Below are 25,624 nucleotides of genomic sequence, written 5' to 3'. Positions count from 1 at the left end.
CTTTGCGACCGGAGTGGGGTATAAAATATCCCCCGCAGGATCGTAAAACATGTGATATCATCTTCGTGGCCAACCGCCAGTTGGAGGCTTTGTCTCCTCGCGAGTCGCGCCGTGGCATTGTCTTCCCCGTCCGTTCTTTATGGGCCCCGAATCTTCCAGCGTGCGCCAATATCGCAAGAAATCGAAGGGCGGCCGCATATATCTTTTTTTACTCGCAAAATCGTCCGAGGTTTTGAATCAAAAGGTTAGGTATTCTTCACTTTTGTTATTTTTGCCTCCTATGTATTTTAGGATCTATATTTGATCATAAAAAAATTTCTTTTTTTTATTTTTAGATCATCAAATGAGCTTATCGCATTAATTATAGTTCATTGATATACATATGTAAATTATAATTAACTTTGCATGTAGAAAATTAAATATAACGTTATTAGACAATCCATTGAAGAAAATAACGAGTACGTTTACCACTTTGGCAATTCTCTCTCTCTCACTACTAGATGATATTAAATATAATTTTCGAACTTTTTGAAAGCGAACAAAACTTGTGCGACTTATGTCTTAATATTGATGGAATATTAATAATTTTCCAAAATTATCATTAAGGCAAAATACGTTTGTCGCAAGCACTTTGTTATTGAATCGTCTTTCTCATATATACTAGGAAATACGATCTTTCATCGGTAAGAAACTTCAGGGTGATGTGGCGCGTATCGCGCGATGATATCGCGGAAATTCGCATTGCATGCGGAAATTATGCGCGTTCTCGAAAGAGCGGCGCCGGTGCAGCGTATACCTGGTCTCGATCCGCGGCGCATTTGAAAGTTAAATTCCCACCTTGGGAATTCAACATCGCGACGTGGCGCGGCAGCGTCGTGCTCACCGAGGGCGCGTTTGCACGTACACGCTTGTGCGCGCGTACGTCCAAGCGCGCGCGCGCGCGTGTGTCCACGTGTTGCATTCAGATGCGTCCGCCGTGTCCGTCGCGCGGCCCTTCGCTTCGGCGCGCTTCCATCAATCCGCCTTGACATGCAAATAATTCGTAGAAAAAATCGTTCGGGCATGCGGCAGCGACGTTACAATTAATCACGCGGACCGTGGCCGCGACACCGCGTCCGGCTACCGGAGTTACAATTTGTTATGGCTGACAGGCTCGAACTACGGTTCGGGCGCGTTGACAATGCGTGCGCTCCCTTTTTTTCCCCTACACTTCGTCGTCCACGTTGCCGCCGTCGTATCTCGACGCTGGCGCTGCCCCGGGAATGTCGACTGTTGGGTTGATCTTCGAACATCTCGCGAGCCTTGAAAAAAATTCGATCCGGAATTCTCTTCGGAAATCTTTTGTGTGAGAAGCCAATTTTATCAATCTGAAATTGAAAATTTTTGAAATAACTTGTTGACAATTCATGGTACGTGATACGTTTGATATTTTATTTGATTATTTTAGCACAATGTACACATCTTATTGTGTATATTTTTGAAAATACGTTCACGTTATATGCGCAATGGAAATTTTATCGCCGTTCATTTACATCGCACGTGCAGTCTCCTGGTCGAGTTCTTGTAGCGCGCAAGATGCGAGGGCGAACTGCTGGTGCATACATGTGCATCGACGTGCATCCTACGGATACGCAATGTTGACCCGGACATGAATCCGACTACCTATCACAGACTACGGTGCGTGGGTGCATATCGCAACTTCGAATACCTTACGTAAAAAGCTAAAAATAAGTTTGCTTTATAGAACCGGTACGTTTGAATATTAAGGACAAAAACATTAAATTCTATCTGTAATAACACTCTCTAGTGCATTTTTAAAATACAAGATAGAACTTTTTTTTTAGATTAGAACGCGCGCGCTCATATTTTTTTCATATCAGCCATAATATTTTAGGACCTCGATATTTCTCTCGAATGTTATCGCGTGGAAAATTCAGTTTTGAAATATCCAGCCTTTTCGTTCTAGAACGTACAGGTCCATTAATCAGCGCCACGGTCAGTCGCAATAAGTTAAATATTGATTCAACCCCCCGCATATACGGCCTCGTCCGCCATGAATATGTTGCGTGTGCTGCGGAGCGCGCCGATCAAGATTAATGCATCTGTATGCGCCGATAGCGCGATCGGCGCCTTAATGCATCGCACGCTGTGCGTGAATGCACACGGGGATGAAGATAAATATTTGTACTGACGAGTCAAAACTCTCGCGGGCAACCGCAATCAGACGTCTATTAGTTTGCGATGACGCCGATGACTCCGAGCGACCGGCGCGGTTTTACTCTCTCCTCTCTATCTATCGCTATTTCGAGACCGCCTATTCTTCGTCTTCCTTTCTCTCTTTCTCTTCCTCGTTTCCGACGTAGTGAGGCCTGCGAGGGGATAGGCATCCTATTCAAATGTAAATCAATGTCATCTAGCGAGAAGATCGAATATCCCGATACGTTTCACGATCGACACTTTTTCTACTGTCGGAGAGCATTCGTCGCAATAGATAAAAGCAACGTGGTAATATTCTTTTTAACTCTTCTCGCCGATTGCATTAAAAGTGCATCGTTATCGCGAATTCGTTAGCGTCACAAGTATATAAAATAAGAATTTAATTTTACTTAAATATTTTAATTTACGTACGTAGGTATATTAAATTAAGTTAGAATTTAAAAATTGTTATTAGAATTAGAATCCAAATAGACTGGAATTTAATTTGTAATACGACCAAAACCTTATACGATGTGAGTGTCTTTCGACTTAAGATGCATCACGGTGTTGATTCGAATCGATTAAAGACTCAAATAAAGGAGCCACCCCAATCTCTTCTTCCCACGGCTGGCATAATACTGATAGATGGACCGTTGCCTTCTCGCTGCGCGAAGGGGAGAACATCTAACGCTCGAATTTATCAAAATCATTTTGATACCTACTCGGCGAGCATGACGTCACGTGTCACGGTGCTCTGGCTGATCCGTCATTACGGAATTTGCATACACCGATCAGTGAATGGTGGAGATTCTGGTTTCTCTCTTTTTTTGAGAGGGGATTTGCATATTCGCGTCTCTTTCGATTGGTGACTACTACTAGTTGCTAGGGTTGCCAGAAGGAAAAGATTAACAATGGCGCGAATCCATTATGGTTTTCAGCATAAAGTCGGTAGATGGATCATCGTCTATCTTGCTTTTCTTATTAAAATTAAAGTGGTAACGGAATAGTATAGAAAACATACTTTTGCAACGGACAAGAGAAAGTAATTACGGGCTGGCTGTGCGAGTGCAATTTATCTTTTAACTTATTGCGCTTTTATGGCGTATCAGCGATGTGCACGTTTACATCCAAAAAACGCTCCGTTACGAGAACATTAACGGGCGTGTAAATTGATCTCCAGTCCTCTCTCTCTCTCTCTTTCTCTCTCTTCTCGATCCATATCGTGGTATGCAGCGTTAGCGACCACTGCGAATTTCTCGATTAATCCACCTCGAAATCGATAGCGCTTCTTGCGGTTGCCAGCGTCAGGGACGATCATAATTTCAAGCCCACTTTTGTAATCACATATCGTGTTTATTTATTTTTAATTTCGTCTATTTAAATTATATACAAAATTTTCTTGATCAAGTAATACCAGAGTCAATAATCGTCTAAATTATTTGATTTATTAGTTAATATTCTTATTCTTAATAATGTTATGAAAACTAATAATTTTAATGCAGAAAAATGTGAAGAAAATGTATCGCAAGATTTTTTTTTGTAAAAAAAAATGCATTTTTTAAAAATGATCTGAAGGTTATTGACATAAAAACTATATCTGTGTGCAGTCTTGCCTGCGTAAGAGTAGAATGCGTCCCTGAACACAGTTTGCAACTTCGATGTCCGCCGGTGGTCTTTACGATCGCCGGCGGTGGCGTTCGTTCCCATGTAATCGTGATGTCACGCAGATGAGGCACGAGACAAGATGATCGGAGAAAAAGTTCGCGCGCGAATGTCCGCAGCTTGCGCGGTAAGCAGACCGGAGCGGTTTCGTTGAAAAATAACTTGACCTCAAACTGTTCAGCCTCGTCTTGTTCTCGGTTCTCGGTGCACAAAGTGACAGCCCGCGAGACAGTAGAAAAGCGTTTGCTGAAGGGCCATTTTTATTGTTACATTATTTTCTGTCTGTCTTCTTTGTTCGTCACCGTCTTCTTTCTTCTTCGAAGACGTTTTATTGTCTTGCGCGACGATGTGATATCGTCGTTGTTAGACTTTTTGCAAAGCCGCACGTTGCGCACGAAATCGCGATCTTTTAGCCAGAATTTTAGGTAGGAAAGGCGTTAAATCTCGTAAGCTTTACAGAATCTTAACGATCAACATTCGCCGAATCGTCGTGATAACTCGAAAGAGGGATTGCCGGAAATGAACAAAGCTTTCGGTTTTTTGTTGCGCGAAAAACCGTGCCCGACGATACTTCCCGTCGCGTGGGTCTGTTGCATACGACGCCCTGCGAGAACCGAGTGTATTCACACGGGCGGACTTGTACTACGTGGCGCGAATGAATGAAATCGCGTAAATATTTATGGAACGTTAGGGGCACGAGACGTGGGAAGTCGCGGGCGGATGCACGCGCGCATATTGCTCCTTTTGTCACCCGTTTACGACGCGATTACAACAGTGTCGACGGTCGCGACCGAAGCTAGCGGCTTAGATTTGAGAGAAAGAAAAAGAGAGAGGCCGCCGATTGTCGGTGGAATGATGAATCATATAGGGAGGGAAGATGCAATTCCGATACGATCGTGACATGCTTACCCGCAGGTTTCTTTTCCCGACTTCACTCCTATCTTCGGCATTTAACCGTGGAGGCTTTTATCTGTTGTATTGTAGAAAAATTGATTGAGTCGTTTTATAATTTTATTCGCAATCTAGTGCCGTTATCTATTATCTTTGTTCCCCTGGAATAACATCGCAATTTTATTTATATGAGAACAGCTTTTTTACTTGATGAAAAAAGGATTCTTCCTGTAGGAGAAAAAAAATGTTTGTGCTATAAGGCCCAGTTTCACAAGTGTCGGTTAACTTTTAATCTTAGATTAACTCACTCTTCGTCTTCTTCTAACGTCCCCCTTAGAAAGAGACGAAGACACTTGTGAAACTGGGCCTAAGAGATTAATTCACTACTATGACATCGCGCTTCTAAGCTCCGATCCGCGCTTCTCGTACCTGTTTGGTATCAGCATTAAGAAATCTCGTTTTGATTATGCACGGGGAATGAGATTACTCGCGGTTGTCTGTCAAAAGACAGGGAGCCCATTTAAAATCGCTCGAGAAACAGCGCGAGTCCTGAGCGTCTCGTGACGGCCGCGAGGCACGCCGTGAGATATTACGGGATAGATCATCTCTCCGGGTACGCCGTCATTATTTCTGCTGACCTCTGCACCTGAACGCGATCCTTTCTGCATGAGCAAAGTACGTAATTTACGGGTCTCGCGTTTCTCGAACCACCGAGGGATTTACTGCGTTGGGCACCCGAGGTCACCCTAGCGGGGGTCCCCCCAAAGGGATAATCTTTCTCTCTCTCTTTTTCCCTCTCTCTTTCCGTTGTGCACAGCTCTTCTCTGTTTTTTTTTAAAAAACATCTTTCGTAATATCAAAATTCGCGTATGCATTAAATGAGCAAGACGAAATCTGAGAAAGACGATATCTTAAATGAGAAATGGAGTATTTTTTAGAAATTCAGATTTTGGTTCAGACTATTACGTATAAGAAACAAAGATTATTTTTGCAGAAATTCAACTTTAGTGATCTGAAAATGAAACATAAGTAAATACTTAATGGAACTATGTTTAATAAATTCTTGTTTATTAAATAATAATAATATTAACTTTTATTCAAAATTTAATTATTGAGATTTTTATATTTTATTATATTATTTATTATTACAACGATATTCATCAGATATAAATACTGTTGAAATCTATCTTTTTTTGTTATTTTCATATTTTTTGAAATGACCGAGATCAAGTCCATAAATGGAAGATAAGTATGATCGAAAGGGGCAGCATTTAAGCGGCGTCACGTTCGCGGATTATTTTCATGGTGATTATCACTTGCGCCAGGAAATTACTCGCACAAATTATCGGGATATTACCGCTATCCCGACTATAATTGGTGTACCGAGAAGGTTGCGTATTTTCCACATTGGTTTCTCTGTTCGGATTTTATTATAGCAAAATGCTCGTCATTTTTGGCTCCGCCGGTTTAAATTCTCGCAATTCATGAGCAGAAAATACTCTTTTTTTTAGAGTGCAAAACTTATATATATACTAATATACAAATTAAAGTGATTTATATTATTCTTTAGAAGCTAGGCAAGAAAAAATTGAATATTTAGATAAACTCTTATCTTCGCTTGCTTCTCTTTCTTTCTCTTTCTAATACGAGAAAAATTAAAGGTGTTTCTTAGGTATACTTTCGATTTTTCTTTTCTCACAAAACGTCTGAACGATTAAATTATTAAACGCGTAAATGTTCATATCCCTCTAACTTGCGATCATTAAATCCCGGGATACGGCACGTTTCTGTCGATTGATCATTAAAGCGCGATAGATCGCGATGCACGCGAGTCCCTTCGTGACTCCGTCCGAGGCTGCGGTCTTGCCAGCATGCCCACTATATAATCATCCGCGAAGATCACCGGGGTCGAGAAGCATAACGCGAGAATGCTGTAGGAGTGCGCTCGCCTGGAAAGGGGTTGGGTCTCGCGGGTGCATCTTCTGGGGCCCCACTCCGTGGGCGATGTCAGTACAGGACAGAGGCACCGAGAGGGACGAAGGGGGCTTGACTCGGCTGGCAGGTGGCCTCGTCTCACGAGGCCCCCGTCCGCGGTCCAGCCAGGATGAGAGTCTCGACGGACACGCGCGCGCCACGAGATGGAAACGTAGATTGCGGGGCCCGTTCTCCTTGCTTTCTCTCCTCTTCCTCATTGCCATCTTCGTCCCCGAGCAGCACGCCGCGGCCGGGGCCCTGTACAGTGTACACCTTCTTCTTCTTCGTGAACCAGGATTTTTCTCGTCGGTCGTCTCCTCTGTTCGCTGCCTCTTCCTCGGCGCTTCTGTTAATCTCACTGTATCTTCTCACGAGTCCCATGGTAGAGAGCAGATATTTATTAAGACTTGTATTACAAATCGGGAGAGGTAGAGTATCAATGAATTTATACGCTGGTTCGTGAGACGTGATAACATCGCCGTTTTTGAGGATTACATGCGTGGCAAATCGTGATAAAATCCGAATCGGCCGTACAAGCCTTATGCCAGATACGTTCGACCGGTTTACTTATTATATGACTTGTATTACACGATATTACGTGATATTACACGATATTATCTTACCTTTGATTAAAATTTCATCGGAAAAATACGCGAATCTTGATTCAACTTGGCTGGTAAATTCTATTCCTATATATATCTTTACGGAACAACCATAACAGAACATCGAATAAAAAATTTTAAATTCTGATAAAGTAAATATCTTACATATTACTATATTACGCACATTGAAGCAGAATAACATTTATCTATTATCTAACTATTCTGAAGCTTACTTCAGCACAAGTTTCACATTTTTTAATAAGTAAACTTTTAAATGATCAAACGTTATTAAAATTTAATACTGGCACTTACAATATTATTAACGACAGCGGATTTCAGGCTGATCTAAAAGATTACCCCAGCGAAAACCGTAATTGGTCGCCACGTGTTGCCTGTTCCGTCATCATCGTGCCCGTAATTCGTACTCGAGTTTACGCCGATCGTATATCTCGCGGTTTCGTGGGGGACCCCGGCCAGAGATAATGGCCCGAGCGAAGTTCGCGCGCGCGCGCATTCGAGCGGTATCGTTACCGATCGTGTAACCATAATTTCGCGACTGTAAATCACGACAGGTGCCTACGTCTTTAGAACCCTGTAATTCAAGCCGAGAGGTGTCCCGCGACTCGCACACTCTCCCTCTTCTGTTGCCAGCTTCCTTCCTTTTCTGTCTCCCAGTCTCCTTTCTTCAGCGCGGAGAAGCGCGTATATTATATGCCGCCTTACGCGCAAGGCTTTACGAGAAAGTAATTCTCCGCCGCGTGAAAAGTCGCCCGGTGCTCTTTCGTCGTAGTACGCCGCGAGATAAATCAGTCGAATTTTTTGCATGGCGCGTAACGTACGACGCGTTGTACGCGGCCTTTACAATGCTGTAGCTCTTGCCCGGCGCTTGGTTTTTTCCGCGGAACGCCGAGCGAATCGCAGAAACGCAAGCGAGAAATATTGCCGATGACGCTAGCCAGCAACGTCGAAAAATATCGTAAAAATTTACGTATATTCAAATGTATAATACATTTACGTAGCAACTACCGGTGGTTTACCGAATTTATGTTGCCCCACGAAAAAGATACGTTGTATTCTTTGTCTGCTTCACGAATTGCATGCAAAATGAAGATGTTCAGAGAGGTGGAAATGCCGCATCAAAGTTGATATCGATTTTCGATGGATCTCTGACCTTTTTTCGAAGAAATTGAGTCACGCGCGTAGGTAGGCCACGTTTAAACGTACATTCGCGAGACCAACGTGGTATATAGCGATTGATAAATACCTCGCATCGTCGATTCGCCGATAATATATACATAAGGGATTTTTTATTGCGAACGACGCCCATACGCGACTGTGACATGTCTATAATAGCCATGTGTATTTGCGGATACACGCTCGTGCGCGCACGTAGCGTCGCGAGAGAGAGAGGGGGGGGGAGAGAGAGAGAGAGAGAGAGAGAGAGAGAGAGAGAGAGAGAGAGAGAGAGAGAGAGAGAGAGAGAGCATGTGCAAGCTTACACGCGCGCATAAACCCGCGATGTACCATAAACCGTTATGGTTCCAGTATACCAGTCTGGGCACAAGTAAAAGGGATGACGCGCTCGCTGGACGCCAACTCTGATTCTGATATCTTGGTGACTTTATTGACCCTAACGAAGTCCAGTGTTCGGCCACGATATGACGGTCCACGAGAAAATTTATAGACAGCATGAGAGCACCATCGCGACAGGTGATACCTTCTCACACGTGGTCTCCTTCTAAAAATTAAAATAGTAGCGAAATTATGGTGCGGGTTTGTGGAATTATTTTTTGAACTTCTAAATTGCTCAAGATTATTCAGAGCTTTGTTTTTAGAAACATTTTATATTGACGAGAAGTGATTGTTCTATTAACACTGAGAAGCTCGTTCGATTGAGAGCGAAATAACCGAGTCTATTATATATATATATATATATATATATATCACATTTTTATTATATTTGATAAACGTCATGTCATTCTTTCGTTACCTCGTGTTATCGATATCATTCTGTTATGTAGCGCTTATAGATAAGAATGTATAATCGGCCGAGACCTCAGCGTTTATCATCGCAGGTTGAACGCATGAAGGTTTGTTGTTGGCTAACACGCATTTCCGCCACTGAGGCCGGCAATAACACTTATTACCGTCCAATTGGATAAAGTGTCGACGTTGCGTTGAGTTTGACGAGACAGCGTCTAGACGCGCTTGACATCTTCAATTTTGTCACGTCGCTCAAAATGACGATCTACGTGACGTTACTATATCTTGCGAAAACGATCCGTTCGTGCGAGCACACGCGAGCGCGTGTCCGCGGCGAATTTATGAATGGATAGGATCGATATATCCCGATTGCGTGATCGCGAAGAAACTGGAGAACTCGACACGTTATACATGTACGATATACATATATCAGCGTGAAACTTATGTGCAATTACCTGTATACAGAAACGCATTAACTCCTACATTTCTCTGAAAAGGAAGAATATTAAGTATATTTTTCTAGACAGAAAGAATATTATTCTTTTTTGTGATATTTAATATTTTAATAGATACTTAAAAGAAAATTATTATGTCTTTTTAATTAGATATATTTGCCGTTTTACTGGACTAACATAATTTCTTTCTCTGTTTGTGTGTGTGTGTGTGCGATTTTATTTTCATTTCCATATTGTCCTATTGACACATAGGATAATCCAGCGACACATATACGTACAGACTCTCAGACCTTTCCGTTGGAAAGGTCCGGTAATGTTTAAATCGCTCATGAAGCGAAAGTATAAATTTACTTGCGACCGGTCGGGGTAAAAGTGTGAAACAATCGGCGATTTTTTCGTCTGTGTGCCGAGTAGTATTTCTTATCTGAATATTTGATCGTTCCTGCTCCTGTCGTTCAATCGGGACGAGGATCGACGCGACGCTTTGACGGGTAAGGATGATCTCAATTAAACGGGTTTATCCGAGTCGACGGGGGGCCGGCAGCAGCGCAATGAGGGTCGACGGGACATCTGAATACGAAATCAGCAGACGATGCGACGTGAGCGAGACGACGCGGCGACTCGAGATGATCGCAGGGGATGAAGAAGGGTGAATCGCCGTGCCATGTCGTGAGAAAGGATAGGGCAAGAATATCTCCTTTCGGGGTGTGAATGTCCCTCGTGACAATCGCGGCGGCCACCTGAGGTTTACAGTTCGCCGATTCCGAGGGGTTGTTGTCGGTGTTTCCTTCGGGGCCTCGTTATGCAACGTGCTCGCGACGCTGCCCTGCGCAATAAAGTGTCGCTTGTGCGGTCAGGTGTTCGTCAATGCCAGGAGATTAACGTGAAACTGGCCGCCATTCAAGTACGGAGAAGGGTTGCGCGTCCCTTGCGTGTGTCGCATATGAATATGTCGATTCTTTATCGCGAGACAAGAGCGGTAAGCTCTACCTTGGTTGACATAATTTCGTAGGGAGGTAATGCTTATTTTTGTCTGGAGTTTAATTCTTCCCGATAAAAATTTCGAGATGCTATTTGTTTTCAAGTTGTTGCATCTGTTTAAACTTTGTGTAGAAGTAAATGCATTTCAAATTAGTTAAAGGGTACATGAAGGAACACGAGTACATCATGTATGTAATAAGCCACGGTCTACTTATGAAGTTACAGAAAAAACTCATCCGTAACATCTTGATGCAGGCAAATGTCTGGGAAGGTGTTAAATTGCCTGGAGAAGACGGTAAGATTCTCGCATAAGATGCTAAATCGAGGGTGGTACTCCAGGCACTCCGCGAACGTTCTTGCTATCGTCGGAGGCGCGGGGGTAGGAGGTGGGCACAAGGGACGACGTGGCTTGAATTGATGAGCAAAAAGTAGCGAAATCATGAGCGATTGCCCGGGCCCGAGCGGCATCTCCGGGGCCCTTTCGCCGGCGCTGCAAAGCAGTTTTTTTCGGTGTCGTCGACGCCGCCAGTCGTTAGTTGCTCTTTCCCGGCTAATCTCAACGGGTATCCCCACCTTGTGCGAGCGTGATGCGCATGCGGCTGTATTATAATGAGGTGTGGATTGTAAATGAAGTTTAATGACGCCAGCCTGGCACCGTCATTTTTCAACGCGAAGGGACGAGAGGGTATCACGGTGTGGTGCACCGCGAGAGAATATCCATGGTTACCTGCGATCTGCACGCGACAATTCGCTTTATCATTTTGCGTCAGCGACTTAAAATAACTCGACTTGTTATCGTTATTTGTCTAGAAAGAATCGCGCGTTTTCCAACGGTTCTAATCGAGTGTCCGTTCTTTGCACACGCGGACGACAGTTCGTCCGTTATACTTCACGAGAAAAAAAATGTCGAGGGACCAAGATCCGGCTGGCTCGAAATTATTTGAATACGCAAATCATTTATCAGATGGGCAATTGCCGCAACGAAACTCGTCCTTCGAGTGGGGTGGTTTTTCGCTCGGAAGCATACGAAAATTCTGGGAGGGAGCGGCGAGAACATGACCACTCTATAAATGTTATTTATTGATAGTATGCGCTATGCGCGTAACGAATAACCGGTATCTTTTAGAATTTTGCAATCTCGATTACAGAGTATTCAAAATCTGGTATGATACTCATGATTCATTAATATCCGTATTGTAATATGAAGCAAATATGAAAGTAACTTTTTTATAAATGGTCGATAGTAATCAAAGTTATCGTTAATTAATCCGCTAACAAAAAGAAATGTGATTTTACGTGGTAGTTGTAATGTATCCTTATAGAAAATATTTCGATCTTGCTCTATGGTCGAATACTAATAGAAAAAGCGAATTATTGCAGTTTCTTATGAGGTGATGATTTTCCACTGCGCGAACACCCTCTCGTCCGTTACACTTGTTGTTAGCGACAACAAAGATTCGTTCATCCTTCCTTTGTCATGGGGCACGCTACTCGGGGTGAAACAAAATAGGGGAGCCTGGACCAGTTTCTGAATCGCCCTGTTATGAAGTGTCGCCACTCAAGTATCGCATTTGTATACGAATTGCTCGCTTGCGGTTCTGGATTGTATTCTCTCCATCCGTCGAGAAGGGGTGCATTATATTCTCGTTCGGTTTCTTCGGTGCATCACGAGGCCAACCCTTTACCTGTAAACAATTATGATAAAGTAGATTGAGAGTAAGCGTAATAGGTAAATCTAACGTCAAAATTTTTTAACCGAGGTATACATGTTAATATCTTGTTAATATCACAGAATTAATTGTGGATATTACACAGTATAGATATAATATAAATGCAAACAAAAATATCTTTCAGTTAAATCATTTTCTAATATATTTGTAAAATATGAAGAAGAATTTATGGAATCAAGAGAAAATCAAATAAAGGTTAAGAATATTTACACAAAAGAAAAGTCACTTTGATATTACAGATCGGTATCTCGTAACGGAGATCGTCGGTAGTTTTTCTCTCGATTATCATATCGTCGCGTATGCGGCAGATCGTTCAGCGAAATCGTTAAGTCGAGAGAGAAGAATAAGTTGGCAAAATGATTCGCGATCGAGCACCTGCCTGAATGATGTTGTCCGTTCGGATTCCGCGATATGGAATTGTTGAAAGGGAGAAGTCGAGATAGAGGAAATATTTATTCGATGAGCGGCCTCGGGAGTCCGGCGATCGGTACGACTATAAGGGGACGAAGTTGAGATTCGGTTTTTGCCATCGACTGCGAGCGGCTCGCGAAGAACCTATCGATTTACAATGAACGACCGTCGACGTCGCTGAAAGTTGGTCCGCTGCAAAAACTAGTATTGGATTAACGCGCAGAAGGAACCATCGTGGCTTTTTCGTGCGATGGAAACGATTCGTCGGAAGAGTCGATTCAAGTCTATGAAGACGTCGCATCAGCTCTCGTGAATGTACGTCACCGCAATGGACTACCGTACTTTTTACAAAATACTTTATTCCTTATTCCTTTGTGGCTCTCTAAAGCTTTTTACTTTACTTTTGATTTGTTTGAAATAAAATTTTAAAAGTCCTCTGATAAAGGTAATGAATAAGTTAACAAAGAACTCGACTTAACTTCTAACTTATAATGTTAAAAATATAGAGCCTTACAAAACAAATGTTTTACAATTTTACTTGTCCAGACACATTTATACGTGCGGAAATGTTTTTAAATACATTTCTTACATTCCTTAGATATTAAAAAGCAATTTAACTGAAGAGCGTCTTTACATTTATATGCACTGTATATTCTTGTTATGCATATACGCAATGTCATTTATAGTTAACTTTGGTGGTATTAATGAGATCGTATACATTTTGGTTAGAATACTTTTCATGCATTTGTACATGATCGAGCCGTATCCACATCAGAGCCGTTATTATAACTTTGCATCTGCTCCGTATCAATAAAGACTGGTTATACGGCGCGATGGTCTAAATGGGAAAATAAACAATACCGTCTCGTTAGCCAGTTGGCGGCTTTTATCTTACCGAGGCAGAACGCGGCGTTATACCGTGAAATGGAGTCTAGACGGAGACGATGTTGCATTTCGGTTGCCGCGCCCACCCTGCACTCTCTTCATCATGTCCGCGATAAGTGGCTGCCGTTTGCTCCGCGATAGCCGACTCCGACCGTCTTCCTTTTTATCGAAACTTCATTTGTACAAGTCATTAAAAACCCACCGTCCGTGAACAGCCGAATCGAGCCCCGCCGTCTTGTCGAATTCGTTTTGTATGCTTCAACGCTTTCGGAAAGCATCGGAAACGCTCTGTGTCCGGTGATTGGCGAATTTCTGTTTGCAGAAGACCGATAGAATGGCGATCCGCGTTAGTATTCTTAAGGAGGGTCCACATTATCGAGCCAAACCGCGAACCGAGTCCCGAACCGAATCTCGAGCAGAACTTGCAGACGAACCTCAAATCGAACTCCATCGCGAACCGCGAACATGAGTTAAAATTTTTTCAAGTTAAATCTCGTATTGAAATTTATAATAAAATTTATATAAATTCTTAATACATGTATGCAAAATGCATATTTATATTTACAATCGTATTTTTTAACATTGCAATATATATATTATAAATTTATTGCGTATTTATCACAGGTTTAGAGTATGTTTATGCAATATTAATTCTAAATTTTGTTTTATGGTTTGAAAAGGAATTAAGAATTAATATAGAAAAATAATAAAAGCACATATACATATATTCACTCACCCCTTTTCCTGTTTCCATACTTTTTTTATTTTTGCTTTTTCTCTTTGCAGAGATGCCAATAATGTCGTCATCTTTTTGTCACTATCACATGTCACTATCACATTCGAGTTCTTTACTTATTTCTTCTTATAAAAAAAGTATGAAAACAGGAAAAGACGACTAAATATGTGTATACATATGCGTGCTTTTATTATTTTCTTGTATTCAAAGCTTAATTCCTTTTCAAACCATAAAACTATATATTTAGAGTGGTACCAACTATATTTAATATTGCATAAACACATACTCTAAATCTATGATAAATACGCAATAAATTTATAATATATATTGCAACGTTAAAAATACGATTGTAAATATAAATATGCATTTTTTTAATTGTTATAATGTTCGGGATTTTTAGCGTCCCGTATATAATAATCTTCTATCTATCATAATCACTAATTAATTTTAAACATTTTTTATCAGACCATTCCATTTTGTCTATCAGTAGACGTGTAGACTGCACATACGTGGATAGAATCAAATACAGCGACTGGGCAATTACTCACGTTTTCTTTCATCGTTCATTTTTTGTTTTTTGTCATTATTTGTCTAGCTCGAAGCTTAACTACCAGTCTATATACCACCCGACAAAGCGTATAATCTGATCATAAAAAGCATCTTTTGATGTTTCGTCGAAATACCGACTTTTGGTGGGACACTGCGAGCCAAACCGCGTATCATCAAAATCCTTGCAGATTCGTGGGGTGAGTACGCGATGGTTCGCACTGATGTTCGATTCGAGGTTCGCGAGCCTCGCGCGAGCCCGTCGGCTCGACAATGTGGACGCATGATCGGCTCGCGACGAAGTTCGGCTCGCGGTTCGGCTCGATAATGTGGACGCATGATCGGTTCGCGGCGAAGTTCGGCTCGCGGTTCTGCTCGATAAAGCACAAAAGTATTTTACGAAACGTTTATAATTCTTTCGTATCAATGTAATTATTATTCTAGAGTTGTCAAAATGATAATATAATTATAGCATCTCATTTTTAAAAATTTATCCTGATTATATTTTGCGAGAGACGATTATTTTGTGAGATGTTGCATGAGAATGAGAGATACGTAAAAAAGCGGCAGAAAATCCACGCACGACCGTCTCTGTCATCATTCTTCATCACGACGCGTCACGGTTTTCTCTGCTTCAACGCTGCAGTGTTTCCGTAGTCTTAAAACAATCCCACGACATCATCCATCTTCGACAACGAGCAAATATTATGAGAAGCGTTAGACCGAACTAAGAGAATTAACAGAGCTAATAGAGTCCAAGGCATCTAAGATCTCAAAAGATTCTTTACTGTCAGAAAAACATATTCTCATTTCTCGAGAATAATTTCAAGTACGTTATTTATACGTATTTGTCAGAATTTGATAAATTCTTCTTAATATATTACGTATGTTATACTGTACTGATTGCACGTAATATTTCACTGAACGTGCAAATATTTGAAGTTAATTCGAAATTAATGCGTGATTTTCAGGGACTGCTACATATGTATTTATCACGTTTCATGTAATATGATCTTTTGCTCGATGCAATGCAAGCTGTACCGTATTATATATACGTATACGAAACTTTCTCCGCTCCCGATATCGATTCCTCTCTCGCGTTAAATCACATGTTGTTTTTTCGTTTGCGCTCTGCCACATCACGTATGCGCCGCATGTTATCGCACAATGCGACTGCAAATGCATTTATTGGTTCGCCAAATACACAGCGCGGTGGGACCTCGGTGTATATCTTCACGGACATCTCGGTCAGAGAATTTCGAATTATTTGCTTCGCTTGTTGTCAAGGATTTAGGTTTTACAATACTGAGTGATTCCACATCGTCGATATAGAAGTTTCACATAACACTATATAATCACATAAAACTCTTCGGTATAGAATTTTTACTTGGACTATATATTTTGCATTTATCATATAACATGTATGTAGCACAGTATTATCTGATAAAACGCCGAAAGAATTTATGTAACACATTAAAGCTTAATTTTGTAATCTTGGTAAGAGAACTCGAATCTTGGTGCTGGAATGTTCGCAGGGTGTTTACGACAATAAAACCGTAACAAGTTTAATGTACTGATGAAGTTCGGGGAGTGTGAGAGGCAGTTGGAATTCTCGTGCACAGTCTGCGCACGTTCATCACGCGGCAATTATTTTACCTCTGGACACGTCAAGAGCTGTTAGGGCGACGTACTTAAATGGCGATGTGGCGAATTCCGCCAAGGAGGAGGCAAGTAGTGCGATTTCATGTCAAAAAACCATTCCTAAGTGTTTGAGAAACGATTACTCCGGATCCTCGCACGGTGAAGCACTCAAGTTCTTTTAAATTTCCTTTCTCGAGAGCTATTTGTAGATATTGTATCATTTCATTCGCACTTTATAATGATGAATTCCTGAAGATGCCTTAACGCGATCAAAGTGATCGGCAAAATATGAGATACAATATGTGTGAGATTTAAAAATTATCCGAAATTATCGTATAAAACGTGATACAAAGAACTTATCGTAATCGATGGCTGTCGAAAGTTCAAAAGTGTTTCTCACGATTGTATCGAGGCGTCCATCTGTCAACATCAATCCTCACTCAAACTGTTTCTACGTGCACGAGCCGGGGACCGATTTTTATCTAGATTCACTTCTGCCCCAAAAATTCCAATGAGATTCGGCGAGTTTTTTGGTCCACAGCCGATTAGGCCCAGAGATATGGACCCGAAACAAACAAACAAGAACAAGCGCGCGCCGAGCTACCTATTCTCTGTGCTAACCATGAATCCTTACGGTGTCCTCTTGCTTTTCTCATGCCGCGGCAGGTGCACGCACAACCGTGGAATTACTCGAATGTGACAAATATGCCAAACATCTCGGCTAGGGGAGCATCTTACAAGGAAAAATACTTTTTTTTCACCTCCTTATAGCCGCAGCGTTTGTTTTCCATGGGAGTCGGCGTAGACAAAGGCTATAATCTATTATGCGAGTGAATTGATGTGCGTGCGATTATGTCGATTCCGTTTACGAAGATCAGATGTTAAATTGATTATGCCAAAGACTCGTTGCATATATATTTACAACGAAGACTACATATGAAAAAGACCGGTGAGAATCGGAAGATCAAAGCCGCATAAAAATCATTTTCCGAACGTTTACATCGCGTGATCGCTCTCCCATTCTATCGCGTCGCCAATAAACGACAATTTCAGCAGGGACATATTGCCGGCGTATTGTCGGAAAACTCGAAGTTGAGTGCACTCGAATTTCGGCTAGAGTCTGGAAGGCGTTCCGGACCCTCCTATTGTCACGTTTTCCAATTGGTCACCGTTCGGGGTGACATTATACCTTTTCACTTTTCACTCTTGCACCTTTCGACGACAGTGGTTCTTTAGTACATTCAGATAAGTCAACATTCTGTGTATACCTTTTAATGTAAAAGCTAATCGATATATTGCAGATATTTACACGATATTTATAGCTAAAATCTAATTTCATTACTTGTTAAGTCAATTTTACTAAATCTACTTTATTTCAAAGCATATCTATATTAAAAAATTTTAATAAGAAACGTTATACACAAATTGCATTCTTGTGTATAGATACGAAAATAGATAATGTTATAAAAATATGTTAAATAACAGATAACAATCATATTAATCAAGAGTTTTATACAAAGGACAACATAAAACATCTTTAATAAAATTATATACGGAATATATATATAAGTTGGGAGCCTTTTTCTCGCGAATAGGCTAAAAGGACTCAATGAAAGTCATTCAAAATAAGTCGTGCCCTCGGTTTTCAAGTTCATTGATGCTCGAAGTTCATTTATGACAGATGGCCCATCTGCAGGCACTTTGTTACGCGTTCTCACTGCAACCAATAGGCTGGTGACCGAGAGGAAGCGACTTCGAATGAATCGCCTTCCTCATCTATTATTGGCTAAGTAATTGTTCGATTTATTGACCAAGCATCAGCTTCGCGTATTTTGCGGCTTTTCGAAAAAGAGCGTAGGTTATTGCTTTTTCCGTTGGCATCCTTTGAAAGAACTATTGGGAAATTGAGAAGACCAAGACGTGCGAAGCAGAAAACTGCCCAAAAGGGACTCAGAATATTCCTTTTTATTCTTAATGCATATACGATAATAATAATAAATAACTATAGTATTTTTAACACTATTATCGATACATATAAATGTAATTAAATGGCTCATTTAGTTAAAAATTATATAGTAATTTAGGTACAAAAATTCATTTATCTTTTTACTAAATAAAACAAATATTTTGTGTATGTTTTATCTTGAAAAGATTCTACCATTGCGCAGTCTTTAAAGAACGAACGAAAAATGTTCTTATTATCAATCGTTTTATTCAACTCGCATGTTTTATTAACATTCCTTTGTTAAGTACAGCAAATGTTTAAAGAAACTAGCCATCTGCGCGTATCCAATCGTCCTGCTTCGATGTTCTTCTTTCTTTGCTCGCACTTAACTCTTGAGGCTGCAAGGAGCACCAAGTTCATTCAAGGTTCCTAGGAATATCATGAATGGACTGCGAATGGAATTCAACAGTGCAACACCAATGAGTAAAACCTAAAGGTCTCGCTGACTTTGTATATAGGGGCTCAATTCATTCATCATTTTGCTAAGATTTGACTCGCCTCGGTGCTCTTTTGCAGAATTCTCGAGGATCACTCGGTTAGGAGAGGAGGTGGCTCTTCAGACGAACTCGCTATAGAATGTACTTCTTGAGACGGTCCACAAAAACGTGGAAAAATACATTTTTATTTTTAAATACTATCATATATACGGAGTAAAAATTCTTTCGATATGCAAATGCATCGTATTTGTTGCCTTGATAATTATCTTTATAATTTTAATGATTTAGATAATGAAATTAGCAAATTGCTTTTATTTCTTCATACGACAGGCATTATAATCAATGCTGCGACTGCAAAAAAATACAGTTTGTCTGCATTGTTAGCTACGTATGATCGCGCAATTTGAGATTATTATTTCGGAATAATCAAGAGATCCGTCACCGAGCGCGGTGAGATGCGCGTGCAAAAATCCCACTCGGTGTGGTGAAATTAAAGAGGCGAAAAAAGTGGTGCGTTCGATATATACCAGCTGCCTCGTCTCGCTGCACCTCGGACGTATTTTCTCGCTTCTCCAAGAAGGCACGTGGGTGGCGGCGTGGCACTTTGCTGGTTTTATGAGGCCCTTAAGAATGGTCTCAGGGCCCGTTCATCTCTCTCCTCCTCAACTCCCTCTTCACGTCCCCGTTCTTCCATCTCGTCCACGCCTTCGGACTTTTTGTAGAGTCGCCATTACTCGACAAAGTCCTTTGCCGTTTGGGCCCTTGATGGATGCCCGTTGCGTGGGCACCGGCGTTCCAGTCGGCTCAATGGGCTGCGACCAAATCCACACGCGGGTCGGTCGGCTTCTTCCACGCCGAAAAGACACGCGTCCAGCTTTGTAAATCGTCCCGGCTGCCAGGCCCAGGGAAGGGTTTTGTTTTGCGTGCGTGCGTGCGTGCGTGCGCGCGCGCGCGCGTACACACTGTCGCGAATTTACAGAACGAAAACGCGCCGTAAGTTTTATACTTTGTTTCTCGTCGGAGGTATTATCGTCCAATCTCACTCCGCTTTTATATCCGACGATATTTCGCGAGAATAAATGCGCGGTGCCAGATTACGTTCTTCGTAAGTCGGCTGAAATGACATTTAATAAGCCACGGACTTATCCTTTCAATATATTCAACGTGAGATTAACATCTGTTATATAATTTTGTTAACATATCGTAAATACGTAAGAAATACATCATTTCGATAATGTTCTCTATTTTTGGAAATGTTTTTATATTACTTCTTTTTATATTGAATATAAATTTTTCTTTCGATATAGCATTTCTTCGGTAAATTACCTAAATCGAAGTTTTACAACTCATTATGATTTTTTAACACTCTTTTATATTTGTTACCGCAGTTGTAACGTTCGCGTGCACCACGATGGTCATCGGAACGGCCAGAGCTTCACCCACGCGACGATAATAAAGTCACGGCCGATTCGTTTCTGTCGCTTTGCTTCGGATAAGAACTGAAAACTTACCACGGCCGTGATCTTCGATATGCAATTCTGTTTCGATTTCTTCCATTCTTATCGAATACATTTACATCTCTATATTGCCGATAAAAGACGCCGCTAAGAGATGTAAAAAGATCTCGACGAGGCACTCAGGCCCTCGTCAATCTCGACAAAGGTTGAGAAATTCCAAAGAGATCCATACTTTTGTGTTATAAAAACAACTGGATTCCCGCACATTTTTGCATTCTGACAACTAATAATTATGCGAGATTTAAATGTTCACTGCCGCAGGTACGAAACCTATACAATTTAAACCTGCGACGGGCGGGGGCCTTTCGTAAAAAGTTACAATGATTTTTATCGTGTATCGGCCAAGCTCTGTATTTGTACTCGTACATATACATTCGTGCAATTATTTTAATCATGATGCAAGTCCACGAACGCAATTTACGGTTGGACGAAAATTTTTCTCCATGCTACTTTCTCCGTCTCGAAAACCGTCCCCCTTAAAAACCCTGGCGATGCCTCGGCATATTCGGTGCGGTATCCGCGGGGCTAATCGCGAGTAATTCCCCGATCGCTCGTGCGCGTACGAGAGCCGGCTCTTCCGTTGTAAAGAGTTCCCGAAGCCGCCGAGAGCGCGGCGGATATATTCACGACTCTCGCCTTCGAAGTTTTAGAGCACGCGGGAGAATGACGTGCTGTATAATTTCGTGGGCGTATGGAGAGCAGACTAGACGAGGGGATGATGCCGAAAAGAGTGGTAGGGGGTGAGCTGCATGGGCGCAGAAACATTTTTTGAGGCAGCGATATACGCGATAGTTATCAGTTAAAATAATTACAAAAATATAAAATTGTTCGATCCGAATATCTTACAATCAGTATTCGAGTATTCAAATATCAATCAATTTAAGTATCAATAGATGCAAATAGACTTTACTCGTTCTTATTCTGAATCATAAGTATACCGTTCGTCGGAGGATTATATTGTTGCAATGCGGGTACCTAATGTGATTTCCTCGCTGCTATCTGAACAACCGTACGCGAGGAAGCACGCAATTTTGGGGGAGAGAGCGAAGGGAGAGAGCGAATGCCCCCTCTTGCCGCTTCCTGTGGATGCTCGCGATGAGGATTGGCGGAGGTCGGAGCAGCCTGGAGAACACTGTATGCTCTTGCAAACAAATGGCCGGCAATTACCTGCAATTTGCCATATATACGTCGGTGCCCTCCCTTTCCCCCTCACATCGACTCGCCGTCTCTCGTTTTCGTGGCTGTTTTCGGCGCTGAGCTTCCACCCCGGGGCGATACATCGATTGCCGGGTAATTGTCAGCGCTCAGCGCCCCGAAACGCAGGTGTAGCGGGGCAACAACGGGGGCCCGCGGGCGCCACGTAAGTGCGTTAATTTATGTATTTTCGCCGAAAGGGACAACCGAGGGTGGTGTCGGAATCTCGCTGCCGGATAAGGCGCGAAATATCAGCGCTGATATAAGCACGGACGTCTATACTAGACCGTTGCTAACAAGCTGAACAAAAGAGAAGTCTGGAAATTTTGAAGAGACGCCCTTCCCCGGTTATTTTGCGCTTGGAGGATACAGAAGATACAGAAGAGAGGAAGAAGATAAAAGGAAAAAACTATTTCTATGTAATATGAGAATTAGATCTTGTTACTAATATGCAGAATTTGGTGATAACGATGATAATATTGAAATATTACGTGATAATACCATTTTGCGTTGTCATTAAAGGAGTCGAATAATTCTTACAAAAAATAAAGAACCTACTCGCGATGCAGGAACGCGCAACGACTTAATCACAGCGTTGCTTTCTCGCCTTAAAAGGGACATCCTCTTGGCGATCTCGTTTTTGTTCGCTGATATGCACTTGCACGTGGATCACATTGACGTGAGTGTCACAGCTGTTATACGCAAACGCAGCATACTGACCGCATCTCGATCCTTTACCCCCCGTGACGGTCCTGTGAAAAAGAGAGAAGGACCCGCGCCGCATGACGCGATGACGTCGAGATGCACGAAGGAGGCAACGATGAAAAGAAGCGGCTCATCGTTGTACGAGGAAGTGTCTCGTATGTCCCGGTCGCTCCGGTTCTCCCCCATGGATACTCGATATCGAGAATGCGTATCGCGTGTGCCGCTCGTATATGTATATGGGATTGTGGCTAATGGCCCGTAGATTACCGCGCGTTGCACGCAACTTTGACATACGCGGCGAAGGACCATCAGGACACGCGATACCACATGCGAGGGGCCGATATAGCCGTGTAAAAATCGCGGCTCTCGTTAACGGTAAATCCGAAAGCGTCGTACAAAATTTGATCCACTATTTTTAAGTAGATACCATCTGAAACACAGGATCATATATTATTGACTCAACGTTTTATTATAATATAATAGTTTATCTCTCTGCGAGACTGTTCATGTTAGTATAATGCAACGAGAAAAGTCTCGCAGATTAACGGTATATTATGCGTTATAATAAAGAAGGATTAAAGATCACTGTCGTAAAAGTTATTATTGAGTTATCGGCCGCTTGTGTGGAGGTTCGTGTAGTTTAATCAAACTTATTTTGCACAGTTACGTGCATTTTATTATCTTAAACCGTAACGGACGTGCGCAGCATTTATTTTCGGGACGCTCCGAGGCTTCGCTTCGCAAAGTATCGAATGTTTAAATCCTGATCGAGTGCGTTTTAACTTGCCAGTTAAGCACCCCTTTTTCACTGTCATTGACGGAGCACGTATATATGCGCGAACGAGCTTTTTTTTTAGCCCTCGAGCGTGTAATTAGCATGTACGAAGCTTTTCGTGATCCGCAACCGTCCCGTTTATTTCGTTTATTAAATCGATTCTCCGGACCGCTTCGATATATTGATTTTTATTTGCGATTATTTATTGAAGAAAAACTTCCGGGACCTGCGCGTGCGAGTAAACGTGTTCGTCGGGCTCCTTTTCGTGGTCACGACAGAGATGGTTGTAAAATATTTTTTCAAGACCGCAAAGAAACCTCATCCGAACATTATCGCGGATAGATGTTTTCGATACAGCTTAGGCTAACCGCGGTGAATAATCCGGCACGATGCATCACAGAAAGTACAAACACAAACCTTAACAAAACACGAACTTTCGTGCACCTGGCGATGTACAAACGAATTCCGGACGGAAAATGCAAATTTCTCGGCACCTTGGCAGTCTTTGTCGTTTTCGACGATTTATGATCCTGATTAATAAAAATTATGTGATACACGATTATAAAATTCGTATATAAACGTTTAGGAAAATAATTTATATGTATATATCACAAATTTATAGCAAGCTTAAAATATTCCAATTTATATCTCCATATTTATATCTCCATACACTTATTAGACGTGTGCTTTAATTGCAACCATATTATGCTACAAAAATTTTTATATTACTTTGTAATGTTATATCTTCACAACTTATCTGTGAATTGTTTTTTTATTTATTTGCAATTAAGACTCGAATATAATATTACGTACATTTTATTATCAATGTGCGATGCTCGCGCACTGACTAAAATGCAACGGGGAAAGTGCATCGCCGCGAGGAACTCGATATAATGGCTCAGCGTAGCGGGGCGCGTCGAGATTTACTTAATTGCAATTAATGAGAGGAGATACCGCGGTGAGGTCACGTAAGTTAAGAATTACTAATGTGCTGACAGGATTAACGTTGTTGAGTAATCGGTCGAGCGCACTCACGAGCACGAATGTAGCACTTATTTCGAGTACCAAATCTCGCGAGGTACATTTATCACATAAATTGCGACATTACGTTGGTGTACTTTCTACAATATAATTGATATTGCGTATCGAGTTTCGAACGTACATTACGTGGATATCGCACACGTTTTCCATTATAAATTCGCTTTCAGTACGTTAAGTATTCAAATATTCGACATACTGAAGTTTTTTTCGACGTTTATTCATTCTTGCTCCAATTCGGAGCCAGACAGAAATCCAGCGTTCGAATTTCTTTCTCGATTTCTATAATACCGTAAATTTCATCGACCACCCGCGCCGCGTTTTTTATACGCGATCGCATAATGTTTCTGTATACATTTACCGAGAGATTTTTCTGCATGGCAAAATTCTGAAACGGCCGGAATGCGTTCGACGTTCGCGGATAAACAATCCTGACGTTGGATTCAGGTTTTCGCGTGGGAGTGCATGCGTGCGTGCGTGCGTGCGTGCGTGGCCACGACGTGCACGTAATGTTGACCGACCTGTGCATCGCGCCGCTTGCACACAAGTAACGCCGCTGCCACGTGCGTGAAGGGAAAGGGCCGCCGCGCCGCGGCGCGAGGCGGCTCGTCTGATTGACTGAATTTATGGGGTCTACTTATCGCGCACTTACCGCGTTGTATATCAACAATGACACCCGCACCCGCGGGCGCTCCTTTCCGCCCCATGCCATCTCGACGGGCCCCTTTTACGCCTTTCTCCGCTGCACCTTCCGCCTCTCACTCTTTACCCGCGGATAAATCGCTGGATAAAACGCGGCCGCGCCCTATTTCGAAAACTGCGATGCTGCGAATACGCGATGCATATACACATACAGACACAAACATTTATTTTATCCTGCGTCGTTAAAAGTTGAAACAAAGTCATTCCTTTTTGCCGTCATCTTTTCAAGTTGCAGCAATTTCTTTTGTCACGAAAAATTTATTTCTCTTGTAATATCCGACAACCATAATGGACAAGATACAATGGTTTACCTTCGTTAAAGTCAATTACGAATCGCATCAGGTATACACACGGTAGCCGTTAAGACACGACTTCCTGAAACATCGGTTATTTCATTGACGTCGCGCCGGTTGAGCATGCGATAAACAATTTATTAATGAACGGGCGATATGAGTCCGTCTGAATACGAATGTCGTCGTACGATCATAACGACGACACATGTCGCGACAGTATCTCCTATGACTCCTGGACGTCCTGGCGTGCGGGATACCCCGCAGG

At 41.9% G+C, this 25,624-nt stretch overlaps 1 protein-coding gene across 3 annotated transcripts; it reads right to left on the bottom strand.

The window, feature by feature from the left end:
- Positions 1–346: 346 nt before the first annotated feature.
- On the bottom strand, positions 347–25,187 carry LOC143902396 (uncharacterized). 3 transcript variants are annotated; one of them, XR_013258351.1, is made up of 3 exons: positions 25,017–25,187; positions 8,825–9,063; positions 347–1,367 (listed from the first exon to the last, which is right to left on the bottom strand). XR_013258351.1 is itself a non-coding variant. In XM_077415268.1 (3 exons), the coding sequence occupies exons 1-3, from the start codon at positions 25,074–25,076 to the stop codon at positions 1,205–1,207; spliced, it is 336 nt and encodes a 111-aa protein (XP_077271394.1). In that variant the 5' UTR covers positions 25,077–25,187; the 3' UTR covers positions 347–1,204. The 3 variants fall into 3 exon arrangements, 2 of the variants coding, with proteins under 2 accessions (XP_077271394.1, XP_077271395.1); XM_077415268.1 differs by lacking the exon at positions 8,825–9,063 and adding an exon at positions 23,744–23,856; XM_077415269.1 differs by lacking the exons at positions 347–1,367; positions 8,825–9,063 and adding exons at positions 18,918–22,981; positions 23,744–23,856.
- Positions 25,188–25,624: the final 437 nt, after the last annotated feature.

This window comes from Temnothorax americanus, unplaced genomic scaffold (assembly GCF_048541705.1).
Source record: "Temnothorax americanus isolate GAGA-0224 unplaced genomic scaffold, ASM4854170v1 Scaffold4, whole genome shotgun sequence".
NCBI lineage: Eukaryota > Metazoa > Arthropoda > Insecta > Hymenoptera > Formicidae > Temnothorax > Temnothorax americanus.
Note: the sequence above shows the minus strand (reverse complement) of the source record. Positions and strands in the feature narration are given on the sequence as shown.